The sequence below is a fragment of the Penicillium vulpinum genome (assembly GCF_028829585.1).
Source record: "Penicillium vulpinum strain IBT 29486 chromosome Unknown utg000003l_segment0_segment0, whole genome shotgun sequence".
NCBI classification, from domain to species: Eukaryota; Fungi; Ascomycota; class Eurotiomycetes; order Eurotiales; family Aspergillaceae; genus Penicillium; species Penicillium vulpinum.
Genome location: NW_026643243.1, coordinates 2,569,624 through 2,587,843, shown reverse-complemented (window position 1 = coordinate 2,587,843; position 18,220 = coordinate 2,569,624). Strand labels below are relative to the sequence as shown.

Genomic DNA, 18,220 nt, shown 5'->3' with positions numbered 1-18,220 from the left:
CACGCGTCGCGCGTCTATCAGAGGGGAATTATGCCGGAGGCCATTCAATGACATGAGATGTCTGAACGCTTGAATGCTTCCCTCCTCGCCATCATTCCTATCCTCGTTCGATCCTGCCCTTCACCTCCACTCTGAAGGTCTTGGCAACCCAAACCCTCCGTCCGAATCGTTCTCTGACGATCTCGAGGCAATCCACCTGCACCGCCGCGAACAAACCCGCAACCGAGTAGTGATTCAGCATCGAGCGTGGGATCTATCTGATGTGTTTCGCAGTGAAAGCGACATACAACCTGGTTTGCGATCACAATCCCTCGTTGCCTGGCATAATAGCACTGACAACCACATAGTAGATACGCCGACGAAGAACGTTACGACCCCGAGACCGCTTTCTCACACTCCTATTCGAAATCTCTCTTTTATGCCATCCTCGCCGCCAGTTTCGAGAATGCCGTTCATAGCATCTCCGGGGGCGCTTGCACCCACGTCTGGCAATGCAACCAACGATTCGCAGAAGAGGAAAGTCACAAGTGTGGAGGCAGGCGTGCAGCCGACAGAGCCTAAGCGCCAGCGCATGGTTGGAGGCTTTGTCGATGATGATGACGATGATGAAGAAAACGACCTTGCTGCTTTCCGGGACGAGCAGCCGAAGGATCAACATGACCTACCTGGGCATTACTTCGAGGAGCCTCCGGCGGAACTCCCTAGTATACTGACACGGCAGCCAGCATCTACGGGATTGAATGGGACGACCAATGCTACATCTAGCTCTTCCCGAACACTGCTTCAACTGACACCTCGGCCTGCTCCAACGGCCCCCAAGAGGTTCCAGATCAAGACTTGTGCTGGCAAGACCCATAACATCCCGCAAAGGAAGGTTCAGGCCTCTGTCTCCTATAAAGCAATGATCGCCAGCCGGTCAGAGACAGAACCCGGAAAGGCGACAAAGAGTTATTATGGTATCGACATCCACAAGTTGCTCGACGATGCCGCCAACGAGAAAAAGCCCATGAACACAATTCCCCGATCCCAAGTCCAGCAAACCGTCGAACCGAACAACGTGAGCTCAAAGCAGAAGAAGATAGACTCTTCAATGTGGACAGAGAAATACCGTGCTCGTAAATTCACCGATCTTATTGGAGATGAACGCACCCATCGATCAGTCCTACGCTGGCTCAAGGCGTGGGAGCCAATTGTGTTTCCTGGTCTAGCGAAGTCTCGATCGAAGAAGCCTGCACATGAGGATGAAGAAGAATACATCCATCGAAAGGTTCTCTTATTGAGTGGTCCTCCTGGACTTGGAAAGACGACATTAGCGCATGTATGTGCCAGACAGGCTGGCTTCGAAGTGCTTGAAATCAATGCAAGTGATGACCGTAGCAGGGATGTGGTCAAAGGCCGTATTCGTGATGCGCTGGGAACGGAGAACGTCAAAGGTATGAACGTGGAGATTGGTGAGAAAAAGGTCCGCCGTGCCGGTAAACCCGTATGTGTCGTGGTGGACGAAGTCGACGGTGTCACTGGTGGTTCTGGAAGTGGTGGTGAGGGCGGTTTCATGAAGGCCCTCATTGACCTTGTTTTGCTTGACCAACGGAACGCGAAATGGGCTTCGGAGGGCAATAAAGGCAAGAAGCGGAAGGGTGACAACTTCAGATTCATGCGGCCGTTGATTTTGGTTTGCAATGACCTGTATCACAGTAGTCTCCGACCTCTCAGGGCGTCGTCCATTGCAGAGATGATCAATGTCCGCCAAGCACCATTGGAAAATGTTGTTCAACGAGTCAAGATTATATTCGGCCGCGAAGGCATCCCCTGTGACAGCGATGGCGCTCGAAGGCTCTGTGAAGCAGCCTGGGGTATGGCGAGCAAACGAAATCGCAATGCCAAAACCCAAGGGTCTGCCGAGGGCGATATTCGTAGCGTTCTTGTTGCCGCAGAATTCGTGGCGCAAAAGCTTCGAAACGAGTCGTTACCATCCTCTCTCAGACTGACGCGGAACTGGCTGGAGAATCGAGTCCTCAATGCATCGGCTGAGGGTTCCGCATTCTTCAAAGAGTTAAGTCGTGGAGGTGTTCGTGAGATTGTGAACCGTGTGTTCACAGAAGGAGCTGGCTTCTCAGATGCTCCTGCTGGCATGAGTTTCCAAGATCGCTTTGACACCACCAACAGCCGTGTTCCTGTTGGCGTGGCGGATCTGCGCAAGCGACACGCAATCAACCGACTGCGCGAAATGGTAGATTCCAGCGGTGATCATGACCGTTGTGTATCGGACTGCTTCGCTTCATATCCCATCCAGCAATACCAGGATGATAATTATTTCTCCAAACCTAATGCCGCCCACGACTGGCTTCATTTCCATGACTCAATCAGTTCGAAAGTCCATTCTTCTCAAGAGTGGGAACTGATCCCATACCTCAGCCAGTCGGTTGTCGCATTCCACCATCTATTTGCTACGGCTACTGGCAGAACCACTGAGGATGATAATAACGAGGATGACGAGGAGATCGAAGAGCCCCATCCTTTCTCAGGACCAAAAGCCGATTTTGCTGCCTTCGAAGCACAAAAGCAAAACCGTGCTGCCATGATTGCATTCCAAGCCTCTTTTTCGGCACCTATGGCTCGCCTTTTCCGGTCGAATGAAAGTATAATCATAGATCTAGTACCTTACTTGATCCGCATGCTGTCACCAGACGTCAAGCCAGTCATCATCCGTGGAAATGGAGAGCAAAGAAGCACCGCCACCGTCCGCAAAGAGTCCGAACGTGCGCTTGTCCAATCTACCGTGCGTGTCATGACCGGAATGGGCGTAACCTTTGAGAAAGTCCGAGTTGAACACGAAGGAAGCCACGGTGGATGGGCGTACAGAATGGAACCGTGAGTGGGATTCTAAATATTTCTTGAAACACACAAAGCTAATAAACCCTCAAACAGAGCAATCGACTCACTTGTTGTCTTCTCGAAAATCAAAGGTAGCACTATCGAGGCTTCGGGTGGTACAGCGCCGGTGCGGTATGCCGTCCGCCAGGTGCTAGACCAAGAGTATCGCAAGGCGACGGCGCGCAAGCAGCCTGATGCCATGAGTGTATCTAGACTCGGCGTCAAGGGTCCTGGGAATTCCGCTGATGCCGCAGCCAAAGCAATACGGGATGCGGCTGTCAAACGCGACTTCTTTGGTCGGATGATTGAGCAGCCTACGCCACGGCCTAATGATCCAAACGACGCAGATGGCTGGGCCGATGAGTCGTCCAAGGCTGGACGGAAAGTCTGGGTTACTTTCCATGAAGGCTTCTCGAATGCGGTCCGGAAACCGATATCTATGGGGGAGTTGATGGCTGGGCTGTAATATATGCATTGAGTTCCAAGTTGCCTCATTTGAGCGTTTGTCATGGTGTACTGGAGTTTTTTCTCATGCTTTTGTTGCTTTCATGATGACCACTGTTTTCTACGAGATATTGAATACCAGACATTACTACTTTACTTGATTAATGTTTGAAGTGGAGATCAGAACTTCACTTGAATGAGACCAGATTTTGAGAAAGAAATCAAGAATAAGAGCTTTTCATCTATTTTCAGGCATATTTGAGCATCGACAAATGAACCAACCAAACAGCCAAACAGCCCAGGCAATGACTGTTGAAAGTCGCCATAAAGACAAAACACATTGAGACATTAGTGTGAATCACAGATTATTAAACATAGTATGAGGTATCCAAATCATTCCATCGTTGAAGCGAAAGGGCAAAGCACAAAAAAGACAAGAAAAAAGAAGTGAGGCTGAAGTATCAAATGGAGGGAGGTATGGCCAGTGGATCGATCGCGCGGATATATAGTCGGCGCAGAAGTATCTATTGCTTCGAAACAACTTAACGCATGCTCAAGTATGTGGCAAGAGCCTCGTTGTGCAGCTTCTTCTTCTCAATGTTGGCAGCATCATTATTGAAATTGGAGCTCAAAGACTTCGACCTGAGCGAGTACCACTTGTGGTTCTTGGTTGATGCATCGGATGTATTGAGAGTTGTCGCTGTGGAGACAGTGGAGTGTGTTGAGGCTGCGCTCGATATGGTCTTGGAAGACGAGTTGGAGGAATTGCTGAACATTTTGGGTGGTATTTGACGCTTAGCGTGTGTGTCTTTTGGGGTGATTTTGGAGGATTGCCCGAGAAGATATATGGAGGGTTCGTTGACAATGGAGGTATAGATATAAACGAAATATGAATTGGTCTGGCGTTTGTAGTTCGGGAGAAAGGTGCAAGAAAGATGTCACTTTTCAGATCTTTGGGATCTAATGCTTTTGCAATGAATTGGAATGGAATGTTTCTTTCTAAGGGACTATCATCGAGTCTTTATATAAAGATGTCGGGTGATCACCAAGCACATCGTTTACTCCGTACCAGCTTGTCACTCCGAGAGAAAAGAAAATCTCAAAACGCCAAAGCCCCACTATATCGGCCATAGTATACAAATCTAGAAGCATTGAGTCTGTAAAACCCACACAGAAAAGCCTAAAGCACGGCGTCAGGGAGTCACAGCCGCCCTATGGGGACGCTAAGGATCGGAGTAAGGATCGGAGTTGAAATTACTAATCGGACTACACGAGGTTAGGGGCTGGAGTGAAAAGCTAAGAATATCTAATAAATAATCGATTTAGAATTGTCCAATGGAATATATGAATGGAAAATCAAGAATATCCCTCTAGCGCATGTGTATCCATCCTCTCTGCCTAAATGATGACCCCGAACAGGGCGGGTTCCTAATTCAGTAATTCATTGGCACGCCCTTTGATACCTCGTGAGAAGTTCCGCGTTCAGAAATAGTATGAAAGGGCGCAGTCAGTTTTCAGTGCCCGAATGGCTTTGGGTTTGATGCGTTTTACTATCCACGTGTTAGACCGTGCCTTGAGGCTGATACTAATGCCGATATTTTCTTGTTTCGGAGTTGAGGCCTAGAACTTGTCCTAGACAGCTTTAGATTTATTATGGATGGCAATCTAGGCGCATATGGAAGATTATATATTATCTTAGATATAATAGAATATACATAGAGTGTACTCTGTAGTGCGAGGATAGCCTTCCGTGTCGGGTAACAATAGCCTGCTTTAGAGCCACTGGTAAAAATGAGCCCTTTTGTGGTATAAACTACCTGGACACTAGTCTCCGAGGGTGATCTGATCTCATGCTTGATTTTCAAGCATTACGTCCCAAGGACTACTTCGTATGCTAAGGCATTACCGTCTACGAAGTGGCTTGGGATGACTCAAAGAGCGGGGTTGTTTGCGGCTTCACAATAAACCTAGGACGAAGACATTGCAAATTTGAAATCAAAGAATAAAGAATGAATACTTGAAATGACTCGGAGATGACTAGAGGATTTTTGCCAGGTATTTTTTAGTCTGGAAGTTACTACGTACAACTACTCCGTACGGTGTAGAACATGGGATGTGGGTAGTCCGATGTTAAGTCCGAACATGTGGATTTTTAGTCCGATATTAAGTTCTCAAACTCTTGATCACGCCAATATAATAAAATGCTATGTAAGATTCAAAATACGGAGTACTTTTCGGATAGACAATTCCGCAGGGCCATGTAAGCACAATAAGTATCGGAGTATATTTGGCGGGAAGGGGTGTTAGTCCGATCGAGTCCGATCGATGTGGCTGTCAACCTTGTTTCTACTTCGTTATATGGATTCTAGCCCTATTTACATCACTCGATAAGAGGAATCATTATTTCTATAATCCTTATCTCTTTTGATATTCTGACTAGCACGCCCTGCGGCCTTGGAAGCATCCACAGTCTTCCCCACGAATATGGTGCATTCGACCCATTTTCAAGTTCCCCCACAAGGATGTAGAGTCATTGAGTGACGCGTTAGACTTTCTTTCAAATGCTAGAAAGAGTCATTTGATCTCAGACAGTTGTGATGAAGAAACCCATGGGATGCTCGAATATTCTGAGTCATGAAACAGTCTAAGTATCAACTATGCTATGTTAATGTACTTTTCATACCCACATTAGTTTTTGCAATTGGCTCTTCTCTCCTCGCCCCCAAATTATTTTATGGTGATTTTCTTATTCCAAGCTATGAGCTTTGGCATGGCCGTTCGACCTTGTGGTGGAACCTTCCAATATCAATATGATTACTAATACTTTCCGGACTTCCCCGAGGCCACCTGCAGGTCCCCTATGCACCCCAGGGGCCACCGGTCATCGCAGATACCTAACAGTTCAACTTGGCAGCAACACCGGTTTTTGCTGGTACACATGAAGTATTGCAACTGCATCGACGTGAATACAATTTCGCGCTCTGGACGTTCCCAAGCCTTCCATCCATGGCTCGGTCCTCTGGGCCATTTGTCAGCTTCAGGTTCCACTGGGGGCAGTTTTTGAACCGCCGGGGACCTCCTTGCAGCCCCCTTCCAATGAAAATCAATGAAAATTCGAGATTAATAATAGATAAGAAGAATTGCGAGGTGAGGAGATAGGTGGGGGGACAGAAGCTTGATTTAAGAGAGTTCCAGTTCCTGGTCTGATAGATCATTTTCACTCACTTTCTATAAATTCCTTTCAATCTAAATAATCTATCCTACCAAAACCAAAACAATGTCTCTCAAGCCCATCACCGTCTGGGGACATGGCCCAGGCCCCAATCCCTGGAAAGTGATCATGGTCCTGGAAGAGCTGAAAATTCCCTACATCCACAAGATCATCCAATTCCCAGAAATGAAGAAAGAGCCATTTCAGTCTATCAATCCCAACGGTCGTGTCCCTGCAATTGAAGACCCAAACACCGACATCACCCTATGGGAATCTGGTGCAATTGTCGAATACCTGGTTGACACATACGACAAGGAAAACACCATCAGCTTTGCCACTGGTTCCAAGGACTACTACCTGGCCAAGCAATGGCTCCATTTCCAGATGTCTGGTCAAGGTCCATACTTCGGCCAGGCTGTCTGGTTCACCCGAGTCCACTCAGAGAGGGTGCAAAGCGCAATTGACCGCTACGTCAACGAAATCCGCCGTGTTTCTGGCGTTCTCGACCGCACCCTCCAGGGGAAGCAGTATCTCGTCGATGACAAGTTCTCATATGCTGATATTGCTTTCATTCCTTGGTATGTGGTTTTCATCGAGTATAAGCTTGATGTTGAGACAGATATGGAGAGGGATTTCCCCAATGTTGCTGCTTGGTTGAAGCGGATGCAGGAACGTCCTGCTATTGCTAAGTCGGTTGAGGGTCGGGCTAAGGCTTCTGCGAAGCCCTAGATGAATTTGATATGGGAATATTTGCGAAGTGGATAGAAAAAACTGAATTGAAAAATTATTACGTTTTAATTGGATTTGTCTATGTGACTGGCATATCCCAAGGAGTAAGAGCCAAGTCATTGATCATTCCTCCGTAGCAGACTTCTCGTCTGAATACTAGGTAGCCACTCGGGGTATGTTCGTTTGCCCACTCGAACTTTCCGTCGGCTTAAAGGCTGTCGAAGCCTTTGTCAATGAGGCCCCATTCTTTGATTCTAGTGGGATATACTCGTTTTTGATTAACTCCTATGTCCCAGTCAGCTAGCAATCGGGTCTTCACCCATCTTTCTTGGGGAATATCCACGAACTGTGGCTTCGAACGTATGTTGTATTATAAAAGGATGCCTGTAAGCTTTGTTGTAGTGCCTTGGGTCACTGTAAGCGGTCAGCCCCGTTTGGTAGGATGGATTTGCGGGGCGTACAGGAGAGCGAAGTGCGTGTAGCACTATTTGGCCCAGAGTGTCAGATTTGGGAACAATACGGAAGTCTCCGTACACCCAAGTGGTATGACAAGGATCTATACGGTTCCGTATTGTGATCCATAGGGACTAGAGACGTAGATCATACGACCGAAATGAGCCTCGCGGACAAGAGGGAAAATTTGGATAGAAATATCATAAAACCAGTGAAATTGGGCGTAATCTTTTGTACTGGAGGTTGGGAGTAGTTATAAAGTTCATAGCTCTAGAGGTTTGTAGAAGATTAGAAGACTAGTATGGAGGTATTTGGTGCTCACCTTTCTCGCTGCTTTATGTGATCCCCAAAATTTTATGCCTAACGACAATTGGAAGGGTCGCGTGTCGCGCGCGAAAACAGGGCGCTTAGAGATTTGGGAGAAAAATATCCGCTAAAATCAGTTCGTGGCTTAAAATATTCCCCGATTTTCCTACGCTTCCTCCAATTTATAGTTTCTGCAGTTCTTAACAAATTCAGATGTTTGGAAGACTGCAAGAATGATCCAACGCGTGACACGGCCCCCCCCTCGAAAACTCCCGATTGTTGACAGAGACCTCGGCCACGTTAAAGCCAGATAATAATCAGTACTGGCCAAATATTGAAAGCAAAGATGTGATTCCAGAATGGCTGCGGGATAATGACTATATCTTGGAAGGCCATCCGATGCCCACATATTCCTACAAACGATCTTTGCGTCTGTGGCGTTGTTTACACATGGAAACAATGAACATTTGGACCCATCTTCTGGGCTCGATAGCCTTTGTTGTGGTTGGTTCAACTCTATATCATTCCGACTCGGTTTCAAAAGTCTCTAATTTCAACCGCGGCGATGTATTCGCTTTCGGGTCCTTCTTGACCTCAGCAACCATCTGCTTTGGCCTCAGTGCTGGATTTCACACCTTAAGAAGCCACTCGTACAATATCCATCATCTCTGGGGTAAAATGGATATTCTTGGCATCTGTTTTCTCGCCCTCGGAGCTGGTACCTCTATGACATATTATGCATTTTATTGCAGGCCCTTCATTCAGCGGGTGTATTGGGGACTCAATGTCTTCTCGGGGATTAGCGCTGCAATCACTTTATTTGATACCGGCGATGGAGGCAGCAAAATGAGGACTCTGCGAGGGGGTGTATTCTCTTTAATCGCTATTTCTGCCATGCTACCCATTCTCCAAAGTGTGATTGAGTTGGGTTGGACTCGCGCGAGCGTTGATATTGGGGCTAGGTGGTATATTGCAGAGGCTCTCTCCCTCATGATCGGAGTGAGTGTTTTCGTCTGTCGATTTCCAGAGAGATTGAGCCCCGGGACCTTTGATATTTGGGGTCATTCACATCAGCTTTGGCATAAATTTGCTGTGCTTGGCAGCGTTTTTCATGTTGTTGCTTTGGTGACTGCACATGACTACCGTCGGATGCACGACATGTGTTGAATTACCTCGCAGTCAAATTTTATTAGACTTCTGCCTAGTATTTGAAGCAAGTGACTTTAGAACGGTACGGATAAAAATAAAAAGCAGAGTGCAGCAAATATGAGAGATCTTTGAGAGTAGTCCCCAGACAACGCAGCTTTTAAGACTTTCCTCTTTCTTCAATGGAGGATCCTCCATTGGGAGGCTTCCACGTCGGTCGGTGCTTGATCCATAGCTACAATACACGCCAATTCTGTTATCCCTAGGAGACAGCAAGCAACCTTCGCTAGATAAAACAGCCGAATGGTGCCTTTTCTACGTCGAAATCCCAGATGTTCAACACGACTTCCTTAACCCAGATACGAGACCTATTTTTTCTCTTCCAAATAATGAAGAATCTCCTCTTGATCAAGTTGGCAAATCCGGTACAAGCCCAATCCATTGTGGCTTTTTTCATGATTGAGGAAGTTCGGTGACCCATGAGGTTCGATAAAGTCATCCAAATCTTCAAGGAGCAACAATTGAAATGGACGTACAGGCAAGCAGTGTCCTCGCTCCTGCTTGATCACGAAGCTCCTATCGCAGTTACCTTTCACTTGAGCCCCACAGTGTTAGGAGGCATCTCATGGACGGAACTGTCGAAAGTACCAGATTGACATGCGCGAATGTCCACCGTCACTCTAGAAGTTACGGCCTCAGAGACATAGGTAAACTTGCAAAGTGATATCGAATTGTGGCTCAATTTGAGCAGAAATATCCCGCAAATATGGGGGCAATACTGATCATCTTCAATCCGATAAAGAGTGAAGAACAATGCTGCCCAGGAAGTCAGGTGGCACAGTTGTCGGAAGAAATGTTTACTGCAAGCAAGAGTGGATCAATCAATCAAAGTTCAATTAACTTATAGTATAACTACAGAGTAGTTGCGTATAACCATGCAGGCGCTTCATCTAACTGAAGCAAGAACTCGAAGCACGCCGAGCTGGGATCCCTCCTAGGGAGTATACAGAGGCTAATCTGTAGAAGTGTGGAATCAGCCCATTTTTTACATCTCGTGAAGCCCACAAACCCGAAAACTCATAGACAAGAAAAATGTATAATGAAAGTAGTGAAGTGCACCCTCCACCTTTCAGCTCCCACGTTCCTCTCTTTTCCTCACACTCTCCCCCTATGCTCTGCATCCTCCCCCACTTCGGTTTCAATTGAAATTGTATTTTCCACGACCAGCTGCTTAGCATGCTTGTCGGATTTGGCAAAGCTTCTCGTTCCTTGGCCTCGTTTTTTCGTCATTGGCTAATACCATCGTCTTCCACACCTAGGTCCATTGCCGCTAGGCCTTTCGGTTCGCCATTCTCCCCCTCGAGTACCACGTGCTGAAACTGTTGGAGGACTACTGTCGCATAGTCAGTTCTTTCGCTTTCTTTTACTTAACAATTTCACAGGTGGAGTACTCTGTATATTAAGTAAGATCGGCTCATAATTTGGAAGGTTGATATTGTCAATTTCGCGTTGGTCGTTAATTAAGATGTTCACTGTTTTGTTCTTCATAGCCCCTAAGTTTTACTCCCATTCGATTCCGTGTCTACTTCGTACCCCCTTCTCTATCACAGATACCCTCAATCTATTATCTCATATGATATTGATTGCAAATTAGATATTCCAGAAAACCGAGATAGCTGTTTTGACCACTTCTTCAACTCCGGTGGACTCCGGTGGCTCTGGCATTCTTAGTGCCGACCCCGCAATCTAGTTCGCGAATCATACATCGTACTAGTAATTATTATGTTCTTATCTCATGACAAGCCCTTGAAAGGCTGCTTTTTTTTGCTGCAACAGCGGCTGGTTCCATGTCAATGTGACTCGCCTCAAGTGGAAACCGCCGGCAATTGAAAACTATTTAATGCAACCAGATTTTCAATCATGGTCTTCATAAAAAAACACTTCACGAATCACTTTATACTGAGACCTCCCTGAAAGGCTTCCAAACAATGGTGTCTCTTTCCAAGGTTGCTTTCGTCACCTTTGGGGTGTTTCAAGGGGCAAATGCGTGGGGTGTATTGGGCCACGCAACTGTTGCCTACGTTGCACAACATTACATTTCTCCTGAAGCTGCTTCATGGTAAGTGCCCTGAAAATCTTGATAATAACCTGAGTATCCAATGCTAACATATTTCAAGGGCAAAACAAGTTCTCAATGACACCTCCGACTCATACCTAGCAAGCATTGCTTCTTGGGCAGACAACTATCGCCTTACAGCTGCCGGCAAATGGTCAGCTCCCTTGCATTACATCGATGCCATGGATGACCCCCCAACAAGCTGCAACCTGGACTACGAGCGTGACTGTCCAGAGGAAGGCTGCTCAATTTCTGCCATTGCCAATTATACTCTGCGTGCAGGCAATAGCCAACTTAGCACTGCCCAAACTGCCGAAGCTCTCAAATTCCTCGTGCACTTCATCGGTGATCTCGCGCAGCCACTGCACGACGAGAACTACGAGGTCGGCGGAAATGGCATCGCAGTCACCTTTAACAACTACAGTGACAACCTTCATTCAGACTGGGATACATACATGCCTGCAATGCTGGTTGGCGGTAGTTCGCTCGCCGATGCGAAGGGATGGGCTGGCAGCCTAGTTGATGAAATCAGCTCCGGTGCCTACAAGAAGCAAGCTAAGAAATGGACCAAAGGCGATGATATCAGTAATACCATCAAGACTGCCAGCCGATGGGCGTCGGAGGCGAATGCACTTGTTTGTACTGTTGTTATGCCGGACGGAGCTGCTGCCCTGCAGACTGGCGATCTCTACCCGGGATACTACAACTCCGCTATCGGCACGATCGAGCTGCAGATCGCCAGAGCGGGCTATCGACTGGCCAACTGGCTTGACCAGATCTACAAGAAAAAAGTTGCTAAGCAGCATAAGCCAGGGAAATCCGACAAAGGGCCCCGGGATGCAGCTCCTGAGCCCGAGTTTGTCCGCGGGTCGCTCGAGTCTCGTCAACTGAGTCGCGCAAATCTGGTTAGAGCTGCTATGGGAGGATCATGCTGTAAATCAGAGGGACGTGAGCACAGTCATTGATTCTGCGATGAAATGTGTGATCGAAAGGAGATAATATATGTTCTGGATCTAGCTCGCTGTCTGAGGCCAGCAATTCTTGTTCCAGGACCATTTTTGATACAACCACATCCTTGCTAGCTAAATATAAGATAGATATCGCTCGCGAGTTCCTTACCTCTATAGAGTAGCAATACCATTTCCATTTATCTAAAAAATCAAAAACATACAACAGTGAGAGTAAGGTAGTGATCACATAGCGCTTACGGTTCGCGCGTGAGCGGTTCACCGCTCTATTCAGGGCATCCTTAGGGATATTCACCCACCTGAATATTCCTCACGCAAATATTCAGCCTGTAAAGTAAAATGTACATTTTATATCATGACAAAAAAAGCTGTAAGTACCCTTTTTCCCCCCCTCCGTTTTTATCTTCCCAGCCTCGCTTTATGCCGAACATCAAGTGATCCCACTAACACTAATTAATATATGGTCATCCGAGAAACTGCTTTTCTCCAGAATTCTGACCCGACAATGACTATCGATCTATGCGACCTGCAGCTCCTATACAAGGAGCACAATCCCAGTGCCAGAAATGAATATAACACCCTGCCTTGGGCTCTGGGTGTGTTGGCATTGAAGAAGTAAAGCATTGGGGAATACTGACCTTCAAGATCGAATTACATACCGAAGGAGATAACGATGATATCAAGTTCATCACCTAAAAAGCCATGGATACGAATATAGCTAGCAGTTTTCTTTCTGGATCGCATGAGAATCGTAAACCTCCTTCAGTCCTTGTCTCTGCGATAACACGAATGTTGGCAAGACCAAAGTAATGAAAGCAATAATCTCACGGAACTCTGAATAACTAGTGAAACAAACAAGAGAATTACCCCTAGAGCCTTTGGCTCGAAATGATTTAGATCCGGTCATAATGCTCAAACCAAATCGTTAGTAGAATTTGATGTGAAATTCACGAAAACGGTCCATGGAGTTAGGCATGTCCCTAATTGGAAAGGTATGTATATCGAGATCAATTGTCTAGACCAAAGAAGACTAGAAACAAGCAATCGTGGGCGGACGACGATACTCTCTCTCCCAAGCACAGCCACGCAAGTAATACCAAGGAATAACCATCACACCATCAAATGGAACCTGCATCCATCCTACATCTTCCAAGGTGCACCCCTCAAGCGCCTCCTGTTCCTCCTCTAACCTCTCCCCCTCCTCGTACGGATCATACTCCCTCCAATCCCCCCGAATCAGACGCACAAACCCGTCCTCACCAGCGAGAACCGAGTCTAAAACATCCCGCGTAACTTGAATACAGCACAAGTATCGTTCCGACATTCCCGGGCCGGTACCTTGTTCCTGCTGGGCTGCAGTCGCCGCCCACCGCTCGAAATGGTCCCTAACCACCGCCGCAGGGGCCCCGTCGAAACTCGAATCCTCAAACACAGTCACAGCCAGATTATCAAGTAAATCAAGGCCCCCTTCCCCTTCTAGCGTCTCCTCAGTGTTGGCGAGTAGACGACGCATAAATACCTCCCAGGCCGTGTTGCTCTCGTAGTTACATCGGTATATGACGAACCCCCAGGCGCGATGGCCGTCTTCGTGGAGATATTGCTCGATTTGGTCGGCATTGTTGAATTGGGCACTCCTGGTCGGGATGCGTGGAGATAGGTTCTGTACCGGGGGGAATTGAGCAGGGTGAGCGTGTTTTTCCATTTGATTTAGGAGGTTGGGAGTAGTATTTGCTGTGGAAAAAGGTTGAGCAGTTTTCCGATACCAGTTTCTTTGCCTGGGGAATGTGCGTGACGCGACAAAAGGTGAGGTGAAGTTTCGAAATAACCTGGGGACACTCCTAGCAAAACTCATTGCTAGGTGTGATGAGGAAAGTAAATTTCAAAAAAAAAAGGGTATCTAAGTATTTACATGTAATAATTAGTCCGGAGGCTAGGCTTCTTAATTTGCAAGATTAGTTTGACGATTTTTCTTTTGCAACTATTTGTATGCCACTATTGGTATGGCTTGCTATGGGGACTGTTTTGTTTTATTTTGTTTATTCTGCTGTTTACACCGCCCTTCTTTTGATACATCAGTCGACATGTCGACTTTCACATCGTTCCCCACTTCGGAGGTCAATATAATAAGTATAAATCAATATACAGCTCGGTTTTTGTGTGGAGCTCCGTCCCCGGGATCCGGGAACGGGACTGAAAGGCTGTGGCGGCACCTCAAACATCTCACTGGCTCTAGCTTGATGATGTCTTTGTAACCGGAACTGCAGGCATACGCAGAGTGTTGATCTTACTCTGGAACGAACCCAGAGCCGCAGCAACCTCATTATTTGTTGCCAGAGTCTTGCCCGCCGCACGAGCATTGGTATAAATCCCTGCTGCTGCCTGAATCGCCTCAGCAGCCCAACTTTGCCCGCTATCCTCAACTAACTGGAAGTAATCCACCGCCCATTCCCACCACCATTCCCACCACCATTCCTGCAGCCCAGCCTGCCCGACGTCCTTTTCAATGTAGCTCCACTGGAGAGCAACCTGCTGGAGTACCGTATTCCATTTGCCGGTGACGTGTGGATTATTTAAATATTCAAAGACGGAGAAGCCCTGTACACATACAACCAGTTAGCAATCTCTCTTTGTCCCCCTCTCTCTCCCCCTCTCTCCCTCTCTTGATATTTGTGCTTGGTGGGAAGGAGGGGGACGGATGAGCTTACGTCTCGAATAGCAGTTAGCAAGACGGCGGCTGATTTGCTGTCGTCGTTCTTCACTGCCGCCTTTGCTAGGGACTCGATCCGGCTGATGGAGGCCGCTGCGTTGAGGCCCATGATTCGACCCTTGGGACCGTTGATTTTCCCATCCGTCGCTGAAAAGGGACTTGGGTAAAAGCGGGACCCGAAGGCCTCCATGATACGTGCATTGGGAGTGTTGGGACTAATTCCATCACTACTACCGACAACAGGACGTTGCCCGAGAGCAGCATTGCCAACTAGCCACGCGGCTTGCCAAAAGGAGGCTGGAATGGGAGTGAGCTTGGAAAGCTCTCCTGATGCGAGAACGCCACTGGCAGCTGCCTTGATGAAAGAGATCATGACTTGTCGCTGTTTGAGTTGGCCGTTAGCAAGCAATCCCTGAACCCTAGCATTGGAAAAGGACGGTTAAGGTTGGGGGTGGGGGGACCGTACGTCGATAACGTGCTCCGAATGCATGCCTGATAGGCCGGAGGGTTTTTTTTCCAGATGGAATGGTGAACGTCGACATCCCAGGGACTGTGCAGTACCTCTCGGCAAGCTTGAATCCTACCAGGAGGACCTGGTTGGCGTTCTTCACTTTGAAGAGATCTCCTATGCTGGGATACCCTGCGGCCAGAATTTTGACGGCTAATCTGCCGGAAGTCGCCAAGTACTCCGCGGCTGCACCGCGTTTATCAATGGCTGATGAGGTAGGCCACTGGGTAAATATCACGTCTATCGTGTCTCGCTTGGTCCAGTCATTGGCGCTTTCGTCGTCGTAGTCAGTCGGACAGTAGCCCGGGAAGATTGCACACATATCGGAGCCGCACACGGCCGGCTTGAAAGGTGCGCTGCTGACGGTACAGCAGGCGACCTTTTTTCTCGTCCCTGAAATGAGGTCAGCCTATGAGAAAAAAAAGAGAGAAGAAGCGCGTGTGGGAGTTTTACAATCGCAAGATGACCAAGAATCTCCATACGAAGCTCGATCCACAGCCACCTCGGTGTCAGCGCAAACTGCATTGGCACAGTCCTTGCCGGAGCTCCCACCAACCCAATGGCAGTCAGTCAGGACAGTGTTGTTGGGACAGCAATATTTCTGCCCGCGGGTCCAACACTTATCAACCTTATTGAAGAGCGCAGTACTCCCACTAGGGCAATCGGCCCCACTATAGTCATGTCAGAATCCCTTCTACATTGAGGACTTGCTTTGACAAGGAGCGGGGAGCAAATACCAAGAGGCGTAAGCGCATCCATCGACGACATCGCTCCATTCAGGATCTGGACAGCAGAAGGCTTTATGTCCCTGACCACACTTATTCGTGTCCCCGCCGTTTACAAAGCCACCGCCCCAGGAAGACGTGATGCCGGCGACATTGATCTCCCCGGCATAACACTGGCCATTACAGTCAGAGCTCACGCCCGAGTCGCCCGTGCTGTCACCGCGCCACTTGCAATCTTTGGGTGCGCTGCTCGTCGGACAACAAATGGGTTCTCCGCAATGCTAGATATCTCGAGTCAGAGAGTGGACCTGCGCATGCAATTGGGAGAAGAAGAAGCATAAACAACTGGATTAACCGCATCCTGCATCGTCCCATCCAACCATCGTGAACCCAGAACCACAGGCCTTCGCCATGGCACTGTTATCATTGAGATTGACGCATTTACCATCGTATTTGAAACATTTTTGCCCGTTCCAACTGGAGAGGTCTTCGACAACAGACTTGGGATTGGACAAAGCCTTGTTGATGGCTTTGAGGGTCGGATTAGTCTGGATCGTTTTGCCCGTCAATGCGGCGTGAGCCGAGTACTTGTCATCATCTAGTACCACGTTAGAAAAGCCGTCACCTCGATATAGGCTATGTGATCCTATTTAGGCAGGACTACGTACCAAGATCTGAAGCCCAGATCATGGAGCCTCCTATACCAACCTCGTTGGCCCACTCAAGCTTCTGTGCAAACGTCGTCTTGTCATCATACGAGATCCACTGGTCATCGTCGAAGGTGAAATAGTTCACCGCACCCGCCTTGTCATGGACGGGCGTGATCGTCGACCGCTTCGTCGAGCTTGTGTCGCTAAGGATGTCCATAATCTCATAATAACTAAGGATACCGCCTGTGTCAGAGCAAGGACCCGGATTCGAAGCACCCTTAAACGGACACCCGGGGGTTGTACAACTCGTATCAGCGAGTGTGAACGAGCGGCCATAAAAGCCAAAGCCCATAACCAGCTTTGCGGGTGGAACGTTTGCCCGCCAGAACAGAGATGTGGCAAGTTTGATCTCAGTCAGATTGGTGTGCGCCTGCACAATACTTCCAATTGGGTTTGTCGCATCCCACACGCCGTGGAGATCATAGCTCATAAGGTTAATCCAGTCCGCGTACTTGAGCATACCAGGGAGGTCAAACCAGCGGAGATACCAGTACGACGAGGGAGCCGTGAAGGTAAGCCCGAAGTCGCTTCCGCTGGCGTCGAATGTCTCACGCAGGGCCTTGAGAAGCAGGACGTAGTTTGCGGTGTCTTCGACCTTACCGCCTCTGTCGCCAGCACCGGGGTATTCCCAATCGAGGTCAATACCATCAAAACCTGAAATTGCGTTAAAGGGTAGTCTAACTTTTGAGATGGGAGAGTGAAGGGGCAGGGATTGGTTGCTTCCATACCATATTGCTTCATGAAGTGAACAACGTTGTTGGCAAATTTCTGTCTATTTGTTGCACTGGCAGCTATGTCACCAAAAACTGGCTGTGTTGCTGTGTCATTATCGGAGAAGGTCCAGCCACCAACACTCACAAAGACCTTGATGTCTTCCTTGATGGACTTCAAGTTCGTTGTGTCCGAAAACAGACTGGGGGGAGTGTCGCTGTCCATGGTCACGATCTGGTAGGAGTCTGGATCAATAGACGCAAACGCAAAGTTTACGCTGTATCACACTAATCAGTTCATTGTCCCTATATATACCCTAGGGATACATACTGCGTAAGTGCATCCAACGGCAGGTCAGTAGGAGCAACTTTGTGGCAGGCCTTTCGGGCCATCCAAGACTCGTAATATCCGATGACCTTGTTCGACAATCTGCTGGCTTTAGTGGGCTTTAATATGAGGAACAGAATGAGGCTTTTTTTTGGCTTCCAAATTCGGCATGAGGTGAGTCAATAGAACAATAGCTTTAGATTGAGGTCGTTTTTTGTGCCCTTAGTGTACCTTAGTGTACCTTTAGTGGGAACAACGGGCGTAGCCGACATATCCGCGAGGCTA

General features: G+C 47.9%; 7 protein-coding genes across 7 annotated transcripts; 4 read left to right on the top strand and 3 right to left on the bottom strand.

The window, feature by feature from the left end:
* Positions 1-73: 73 nt before the first annotated feature.
* Positions 74-3,340, top strand: N7479_006092 (putative sister chromatid cohesion factor (Chl12); the record flags this gene model as incomplete). The annotated part of the gene is made up of 3 exons (XM_057253788.1): positions 74-293; positions 348-2,871; positions 2,929-3,340. The coding sequence occupies 3 exons, from the start codon at positions 74-76 to the stop codon at positions 3,338-3,340; spliced, it is 3,156 nt and encodes a 1,051-aa protein (XP_057107650.1).
* Positions 3,341-3,860: 520 nt separating this feature from the next.
* N7479_006091 (uncharacterized protein) lies at positions 3,861-4,094 on the bottom strand (the record flags this gene model as incomplete). Its single annotated transcript, XM_057253787.1, has 1 exon — positions 3,861-4,094. The coding sequence occupies one exon, from the start codon at positions 4,092-4,094 to the stop codon at positions 3,861-3,863; it is 234 nt and encodes a 77-aa protein (XP_057107649.1).
* Positions 4,095-6,595: 2,501 nt separating this feature from the next.
* N7479_006090 (glutathione S-transferase family protein) lies at positions 6,596-7,258 on the top strand (the record flags this gene model as incomplete). The annotated part of the gene is made up of 1 exon (XM_057253786.1): positions 6,596-7,258. The coding sequence occupies one exon, from the start codon at positions 6,596-6,598 to the stop codon at positions 7,256-7,258; it is 663 nt and encodes a 220-aa protein (XP_057107648.1).
* A 3,893-nt stretch (positions 7,259-11,151) lies between these two features.
* On the top strand, positions 11,152-12,244 carry N7479_006089 (S1/P1 nuclease; the record flags this gene model as incomplete). The annotated part of the gene is made up of 2 exons (XM_057253785.1): positions 11,152-11,282; positions 11,341-12,244. 2 exons carry the CDS (start codon positions 11,152-11,154, stop codon positions 12,242-12,244), a joined length of 1,035 nt encoding a protein of 344 aa, XP_057107647.1.
* Positions 12,245-13,277: 1,033 nt separating this feature from the next.
* On the bottom strand, positions 13,278-13,949 carry N7479_006088 (uncharacterized protein; the record flags this gene model as incomplete). The annotated part of the gene is made up of 1 exon (XM_057253784.1): positions 13,278-13,949. The coding sequence occupies one exon, from the start codon at positions 13,947-13,949 to the stop codon at positions 13,278-13,280; it is 672 nt and encodes a 223-aa protein (XP_057107646.1).
* Positions 13,950-16,264: 2,315 nt separating this feature from the next.
* On the top strand, positions 16,265-16,528 carry N7479_006087 (uncharacterized protein; the record flags this gene model as incomplete). The annotated part of the gene is made up of 1 exon (XM_057253783.1): positions 16,265-16,528. One exon carries the CDS (start codon positions 16,265-16,267, stop codon positions 16,526-16,528), a length of 264 nt encoding a protein of 87 aa, XP_057107645.1.
* Positions 16,529-16,537: 9 nt separating this feature from the next.
* N7479_006086 (glycoside hydrolase family 18 protein) lies at positions 16,538-18,054 on the bottom strand (the record flags this gene model as incomplete). Its single annotated transcript, XM_057253782.1, has 4 exons — positions 16,538-16,785; positions 16,856-17,551; positions 17,626-17,885; positions 17,939-18,054. Coding segments are annotated over 4 exons (1,320 nt in total), but the record flags the coding sequence as incomplete, so codon positions are not given.
* Between the last annotated feature and the right edge of the window lie 166 nt (positions 18,055-18,220).